The following is a 9,039-nucleotide window of genomic DNA, read 5'->3' as shown; positions in this document are numbered from 1 at the left end:
TTCATGTTGGTCCTAAGTCTTAATTTTGTTTTACCTGAAACATCTTCTGTTGGAATATACTTCATATTCTTTTCCACTGAAGAAAGAAAAACATAACAAAAATATCACTCTAATAACTCATTAAAAATTTTTTTTCATAAAAAAATGAAATTTTGTCATGTGCAACAACATGGATGGACCTGGAGTGTATTGTGCTTAGTGAAATAAGACAGAGAAAGACATATACTCTATTTTATCACTTGTATGTGGAATCTAAAAAATAAAACTAGTGAATATAACAAATAAGATAAAGACAAAGATATAAAGAACAAACTAGTGGTTACCAGTGGGGAGAGGGAAGTTGAGGGGAAGATAAGGATAGGGGGACTAAGGGGTTCAAACTACTATGTATAAAATAAACAAGCTACAAGGATTTATGGTACAGCACAGGGAATATAGCCAATATTTTATAATGACTATAAACAGAGTATAATCTACAAAAATTCTGAATCACTGTGCTGTACACCTGGAACTTATATAATATTGTAAATCAACTATACCTCAATTAAAAAAAAATTTTTTAAGGCATCACTCTACCAAAAACAAGACTGCTTCATCTACTACCTATTATTTTTCACCTACTATATCCCGAACAACACAGATTCTAGCCATTTATCATCAGAAATTATTTAGCCATGCTACTTGGGTAATAAAAGACTTCACTTTTCAGAACAAGTTAAATGTATAGTTTGCTAATTGGATTCGTTTTGTTTGTCAAACACAAAGATGAACATAATCCCAAGAATTTCTAAAATAACTTTACCAACAAACTCACCAAATAAGTTCTTATATAATGTAGAGTCAATTTCTTGAAGACAGTTCTTGAAGATGTTGGCAGCACCATTTCCTTTAACTAAAATGGTATCAATCAGTTCTCTTGCTTGCAAAGGTATCTGTGTTTTTTGTTTAATAATATCATGTTCCTGTTTATTAATTACATTGGCCTTTAAAAGATTATCCAGGATAGGAAGCACACATGTCAACTGTTGAAAGAGAGCCATTCTATTCCTCCGAATCAAGGACAAATCATCTTCATGTTAAAAAAAAAAGAAAGAAAAATCCATTAGATTATAAACTGCTCCAACTACACTCATATACTAACAACCAACCCTATGAACAATTCAGACACTAAATAAATAGGAGCTGGAAAAAGAAGGACAAAATTACTCCTCTGCAGTTTAATGTCTGTCACTTGGAAAACTTTCAGAAGATTTAGCTAAGGCATATTATATATAAGTACACACATGGTCTCTGTTTCTTTAACTTATTAAAGTCTATATATTTACCTGTCTTAGAACCCTGCTTTATCCTGCTGAGTAAGCAGAGAATTTTAGAGGGCAGTATAAATTTGCAACCTCTGTACCTTGCCCCCATGGAATTACTACTGACTTCTCTTTGCATTATATCACTTTACTTTTATGAGCATTTTCATATGAATTGTCTCCTTTGATAAAAAGATCCTATCAATTAAACAAGGCAGGTATGACTGCTTCTCATTTTCAGATAGGGAGAGACAGACTCACAATATCATTAACTGTGAACTATCCAAGGTCACAGAAAGAATCAGTTATAGAATCAGGTCTCCTAGATTAGTGTCTTCAACTCCATGTTTAAGAAGCAGTAAGCAGTGTTGAAGAGTTTGAGCTGTAGAGTTAGGACAGATCTAGAGCCCCACACTGGCTTAGCCACTTACTAGCTATGTGCCCTAACCTCCATACACCTCAGTTTCCTCATCTGTAAAATGCAGATAATAATAGTACCTTTCTCAAAGAGTTGTAAGGATTAAATGAGATACATGTGAAGTATTTATCACAATATCTGGCACATAATTAGCTACCAATATTGTCTTATAAAGGTCTAGGTTTGGACTTCCCTGGTGGCGCAGTGGTTGAGAGTCCGCCTGCCGATGCAGGGGACATGGGTTCGTGCCCCGTTCCGGGAAGATCCCACATGTCGTGGAGCGGCTAGGCCCGTGAGCCATGGCCGCTGAGCCTGCGCGTCCAGAGCCTGTGCTCTGCAGCGGGAGAGGCCACAGCAGGGAGAGGCCCGCGTACCGCAAAAAAAATAAAATAAAATAAAAAATAATAAAGGTCTAGGTTTATAGCAATTAAAAAAGACTGCGTATGAATCAAGCCTAATCTTTTTTAAAAAGCACAAAATCCATTGTTAAATTTCCTACATTTATGGAATACGGGCATAAATTCCTACAGTATTTTTCAAAAAGTTCCTCTTCTGTTGCCTGCAATCACCATAATATTTAATTGCCTGCTTTCAACCTTAAAAAAAAAAAAGTACATTTCTATATTTACAAGTTTAATGAGAAATAAAAAAGAAGTCTATTGTAAAGTTCTGGGAAAAAAAAAAAGACCATTTCCTTCACCTTTTACTTCTTTCTAGAAGTCAAACGCTCTATTCATCTCAAAACTATTGAATTCCCTTCTCTGACCACAACTTATATCCTTCTACCTTACTAATTCACCTCACTACTAACATTTGTTCTTCAATCTCCATGTCATTCCCATCTACTAACACAAGAGTTGTCTCCTGGCTTTGCTTACTTCCCATTCTAGTCTAGATGTAGTCAGGTGTCTCAATGATCTTCTCTTATTAGCATCCTAAATTCTTCCTCCCTATTCCTTTTCTGACTTGTTTGCTTATTAAGAAACAATTTCAAATCCGTAATTCAAGGGACTTCGCTGGCAGTCCAGTGGTTAAGATTCTGCACTTCCACTGCAGGGGGCATGGTTCGATCCCTGGTCAGGAAACTAAGATCCCACATGCCACTTGGCCAAAAACAAAACAAAACAAACAACAAAAAATCCATAATTTAAGACTATTCGTTGAACCTTACAAAGAATAAGAAAGTCACAAAACTATGGTGACCAGTTTTATTAGAGTGATTTCATTTAACCTGTGTTTTATTACTGGTTAACAATCTTAAAATCTTTTCACTTTCCTCAGGCCCTTTCTTTCACGAAGCCCTTCCCATTTCCCAAATAAATCTACTTAGAATTTTTTTTTGATGTTCTAGGCACTGTGCTAAACTGTTTTACTTGTAACATCTCATTTGATTCCTATAGCTGCTCCATGCAATTGGTACTGTTATCATCCCCATTTTACAGATGAGAAAAACTGAGGTCTGGTTAAGTTAACTGCCAACCTGGTAACTGACAGAGCCAGGGTTTAAACACAAACCTGTCTCAACTAGAAATCAGACTTCAAACACTGTGTAATATGGCCAAACAATGAGGTTCTCAAACTATTCCTAACATTACTTAAGAGCTTGAACCGAGAAAGTGTCTTCCAACCCAAATGCCCCAATTTACACTATATATGCAACCTTCACCTCTGCTGGCCCTTTAACCCTATCTTCTGCATACTAGTTTCCACAGCTAGTCTATAAGCTCCTTGAAAGCAAGCACCATGAATAGCAAGCACAGTATTTGGCACAGGTGCTCATCCTCAATTAACATTTATTAAAGGAATGATTACTCAAAAGACTTGTTTTGGGAGTCTGAGGCTTAACATAATCTGGATGAATACCAAAATCAGTTCTCTACTATCTTTGGACTGGGCAGGTGCTTCTCATCAAAGCCTAGGATTTCATCATGGGTTCTATTTTTTGCATAAGGATCACTAAGCAAGGATTAGACAGTCAAACACCATGTTAAGAATATGATTTGAAGGAACTTAAAAAAAAAAAGGTAGAAACAAGACAGGCACCCAACTATAAAATCTTGCTTTTTCAAAATAGTTTAAATTTGTTAATGTATGAGGAAGAAATGCAATATAGCTCAAGAAAGGAATTATGCTAAAATCCTCTGATTAGCATAAATCAGCAATCTTCTTGGAAAATAAGCATTCAAAAAAACAAAAACAACTGTAGTCAGTGCTTCTCGACTAGGGTGATACATTGCCCACAGTGGAGAAGGGGATGTGAGGCTAGAAATGACTGGTGGCTGTCACCAGCAGTTAGTGGACAGAGGGGGATGCTCACTGTCCTGCAACATGTGAGACAGTCCTATGAGCCCTCAATGGAAGTAACGCAGGTGACTAACATTCCCAAATACCTGATGCTGTTTCTTCAGTTTGTCTCTCCTTCTCTTCTTCTCTCTTTTCATCTTCAGCATTAAGAAGTGCTGACACAATATCATTAACTGTTCTGTAATTCTCTCCAGTTGTTAGGATTTTACTCTGAATTGTCTGCTTTACCAGGCTTCTACTAAAGCCCATTTCCAAGGCAGCTTTAACCACAGGTGTATTCATCATGACTGCATCCTCTGAAGAACTTTCCCCAGGTCCAAAATGAACAACTAGTTTAAAAGACATGTATTTGTATAAATTCCATAAATATAAAAATACAGAGAATAATGCCTATGATACAGTCTTTACTCTAGTACGGATTATGTCCTGGTAAGGGAGATGAGCTATATACACCAACTACCTATAACTCCAACAAACGTTTGAACCTGATAAGCATCAAATGAGAGTGTAGTAATAGGCTGTACTTTTAAAAAATACCACTTCCCACATCTTAGACCTACTTAATTAGAGACTCTTAGGGATGGGGCATAGGAATATTCTAAATATTCCTCAAATGATTCTGATGTACAGTCAATTTTGGAAACTGAGATGCTACACAAATTTAGAAGTGAAAAATTATCTTAATTCAGCTAGAAAAGTGGGGTAAATCAAAAAAAACTTCATGGAAAAGATGGCATTAGAGTTTGAACTTAAAGGATGGACAAGACCTAGAAAGGTGGATAGATGAGTGTGATCAGAGAAGCATTTTCTGAGAACAGGGCCAATGTTAGCCAATATGGCACTTCTGTGAAAATTACAAAATGACATAATTCTTCAAGACACTTTACCGCCATCTGCTGGAAAACTGTTTTATAATAAAAATAAATATACAATGTGCATGTGCTCCCTTGCTCAAACATATGTGGAAACCCTGTCTGAAGAGAGAACACGCCAGAACACACACCTGAAAGATAAGGAGTGAGCTATGGGAACATCTGAAAGAAGTCTTTCAGGCAAAGAGAACAGCAAGTATAAAAGCCTCAAGTCAAGAGAAAAGCTTGATATATTCAAGAAACAGAAAGGTGATGCAAAGTCAGAGACGAGGGTGATGCCTAGATGTAGAGCCTTTTGAGGAATTTATATTTCATTCTAAGTTTGCTACAATATTCTAAGAGGGTTTTAAGTAGGGTACTGATAAAACCTGATTTGTTTTTTCAAAAGATGATTCTGGCAGCTCTGTGATAAATTTTAATGAGGTAAAATGGAATCAGGGAGCCCTGTTAGGATTTTATGACAAAAAGTCATAAAATGATGTTATGGCACTCATGGCAGCTTGAATCAGGCTAATAGTGGTGGAGATGGAGAGAAGTGGTAAGATTTGGGACATATTACAAAGGCAGAGATGGAAGGACTTCTAACAGATTAAATATACAAAGTAAAAGGAGGAATCAGGGATGATGTCTAACCTAAGTCAACTTTTGACCTTAGGAAGTGAGTGCCATTAACTGAGTTGGGAAGACCAGAGAAAGAGCAAATTTGAAGGATGAAGGACGGGGAGAAAATGTTTGCTTTGGTTATATTAACTCTGAGACACCCAGTATAACCAAGTAGAGATTTAAACAGGTAGTTGAACAGTCGGCAGCTCAGGAAATGGAGAAATACATTTGGGTTGAATGTTGAGAGGTACTCCATCATTTAGAGGTTTGAAAAAGGAGTAACCACCAAAGGAAATTGTTCATGATCAACCAGGGAAATAGGGGAAAACCAAGAATGTGGTGTCCAGGGCTTCTCTGGTGTCCACCTGCCAATGCAAGAGATGTGGGTTCGCGCCCCGGTCCGGGAAGATCCCACATGCCGCAGGGCGCTGGGCCTGTGAACCTGTGCGTCCGGAACCTGTGCTCCGCAACGGGAGAGGCCACAACAGTGAGAGGCCCGCGTACCGAAAAAAAACAAAAACAAACAAACAAAAAGAATGTGGTGTCCAGGAAGCCAAGTGAGGAACGTACCTTAAGAAGGATGCAGGAAACTATGATAGCAAGATTGCCGGTTAAGATGCCCCCAACTTGTACCCCACACAACAACATTTTAGAATCCATCCAAGGACAAAAGTGCCTTTTGTGGGAGGCTTTGGGATTTAGGTATAAGATTATGAAACCCAAGTGTATTCCAAGACCAAGGAGAGCCATTTTGAGAAGACTGGCCTGTACCAGGCACCTGAATCCCTGACCAAGGTCCCAGCTACAAACCCAGAAACAGCTCAGTATCCATCAAGACTGAAAGCAGAAGGTCTTTACCTGCCAAAACCAGTCAATAAAGACTGCAAGCAGCATTTGCTCCCTCAAATGCACAGACACCAAGGCAAGGCTACATACAAATATCATACAAATCAGGCACATATGACACCATCACAAGAAACCAATAAAGATCCAGAACTGACCCCAAAGAAATGAAGATCTATGATTTGCCTGACAATGAACTCAATAGAGTCACCTTAAAAAAACTCAACAAAATTCAAGAGAACAAAGATAAACAACTAAATGAAATGAAGATAACAATGCATGAACAAAATCAGAAGTTTAATCAAGAAACAGAAACCACAAAAAAGAATCAAGCAGAAAACCTGGAGCTGAAGAATACAAGGACAGAACTGAAAAACATCAATAGAGAACTTCAACAACAGACTTGCTCATGCAGAAGAAAGAATCAGAGAACTCAAATGGAGATCATTTGAAATTAGCCAGTTATAGGAACAAAAAGAAAAGAGAATGAAAGAGTGAAGGAAGCCTACATGAATTATAGGACACAACCAAATGAATAAACAGTCAAATCATGGGAATCCCAGAAGACAGAAAAAAGGGAAGAAAGCTTAAAGGAATAATAGCTGAAAACTTCAGCTCCTAAATCTTGGGAGAGATATGGATATCCACAAACAGTAAGCTCAAGGAACCTCAAGTAAGATCAGCCCAAAGATTACTCCAAGACACATTATAGTCAAAATATTAAAAGTGAAAAGACAGAGAAACCATTTTGAAAGCAGCAAGAAAAAAATGACTCCTCATATACAAAGGAACCCCCTAAGGCTATCAGCACATTTCTCTGCAGAAACCTTGAAGGCCAGGAGAGAATGACTTAATATATCAAAGTGCTAAAAGAAAAAAAAAATGCCAACCAAGAACACTGGCAAAACTGTCCTTCAGAAATGAAGGAGAGATAAAAACATTCCAGACAAGCAAAAGTTGAGGGAGTTCATCAACACTAAACCTGCCTTAGAAGAAATACTAAAGTGATTTCAAGTTAAAATGAAGAGATGCTAAGTAACAACATGAAATAAAACTTACTGGTAAAGGTAAATATGTAGTCAAATTCATAACACCCTATACTGTATCTCTAGCATAAGTTAAAAAACAACAATATATTTTGCACAGCAAAAGAAACCATAAACAAAATGAAAAGACAACTCACAGAATGGGAGAAAATATTTGCAAATGATGCGACCAACAAGAGCTTACTTCCCAAAATATACAAACAGCACATGCAGCTCTATGTCAAAAAAAAACCAACTCAATCAAAAAATGTGCAGAAGATCTAAATAGACATTTCTCCACAGAAGACATACAGATGGCCAAAAAGCACATAAAAAGATGCTCATCATCACTAATTATCAGAGAAATGTAAATCAAAACTACAGTGAGGTATCACCTCACACCAGTCAGAACGGCCATTATCAAAGTCTACAAACAATAAACACTGGAGAGGGTGTAGAGAAGAGGGAACCCTCCTATGCTGTTGGTGGGAATGTACATTGGTATAACCACTATGGAGAACAGTATGGAGGTTTCTTAAAAAACTAAAAAACAGAACTACCATATGATCCAGCAATCCCACTCCTGGGCATATATCTGGAGAAAAGCGTAATTTGGAAAGAAACATGCACCCCAATGTTCACTACAGCACTGTTTACAATAGCCAAGACATGGAAGCAACCCAAACGTCCACTGATAGTAGAGGAATGGATAAAGAAAATGTGGTACATATATACAATGAAATATTAGCCATAAAAAAGAGCGAAATAATGCCATTTGCAGCAACATAGATAGACCCAGAGATTATCATACTAAGAGAAGTCAGAGAAAGACAAATATCATATGGTATCACTCATATGGAATCTAATTTTTTAAAAACTGATTTAATGAACTTATTTACAAAATGCAACAGACTCACAGATTTCAGAAACAAACTTATGGTTACCAAAAGGGAAATGTGGGGGGGAGGGATAAATTAGGAGCTTGGGATTAACATACACACATAACTATATATAAAATAGATAACCAACAAGGACTTATAGAGGAAACTCTACTCAATATTCTACAATAACCTATATGGGAAAAGAATCTGAAAAAGAACGAATATATGTATATGTATAACTGAATCACTATGCTGTACACCTGAAACTAACACAACATTGTAAACCAACTATACTCCAATAAAAGTTAAAAGAAAAAAGAAATATTTATAGAAAAAAACATAAAAATAAAAAACACAAAACAATAATATTATTAACTATATAATAACTTGTTACTGGATGCAGAATATAAAAAGATAAAAAGTATGACATCAATAGTGTAAAACATGGGGTGAGAAGAAGTAAAACTGTAGAGTTTTTGTAAATGAAGGTAAGTTGTTATCAGCTTAAAATAGACTATTGTATCTAAGATATTTTACATAAGCTTCATGGTAAACACAAAGAAGAAACCTATAGTACATACAGAAAATACAATAGAGAAATTAAAGCACACTACTACAGAAAATAAATCAGAAAGGAAGAGAGCAAAAGAGGAAGAAATGAACGAAGGAACTAAAAAAAGTCAGAAAACAATTAATAAAATCATAATAAAAAGTCCTTATATATCAATAATTACAATACCAATAATTATTTTAAATGTAAATGGACTAAATTCTCCAATCAAAAGACACAGA

General features: G+C 36.4%; 1 protein-coding gene across 2 annotated transcripts in view; it reads right to left on the bottom strand.

Moving 5' to 3' along the window:
* The window catches only part of BIRC2 (baculoviral IAP repeat containing 2), a 42,522-nt gene that overhangs the window by 23,309 nt on the left and 10,174 nt on the right, over nt 1–9,039 (bottom strand). For both annotated transcript variants that reach the window (XM_022562059.3, XM_022562060.3), the window contains exons 6-8: nt 4,110–4,352; nt 815–1,069; nt 35–76 (exon numbers count right to left, since the gene is read on the bottom strand). In XM_022562059.3, coding sequence (XP_022417767.1) covers nt 35–76; nt 815–1,069; nt 4,110–4,352 — 540 coding nt within the window. The remainder of the gene's footprint in view (nt 1–34; nt 77–814; nt 1,070–4,109; nt 4,353–9,039) is intronic.

This window comes from Delphinapterus leucas, chromosome 7, assembly GCF_059928025.1.
Source record: "Delphinapterus leucas isolate spDelLeu-1000000601 "Yukka" chromosome 7, BTC_Dleu_Yukka2, whole genome shotgun sequence".
Lineage (NCBI taxonomy): Eukaryota > Metazoa > Chordata > Mammalia > Artiodactyla > Monodontidae > Delphinapterus > Delphinapterus leucas.
This window is presented reverse-complemented; position numbering and strand designations above follow the sequence as displayed.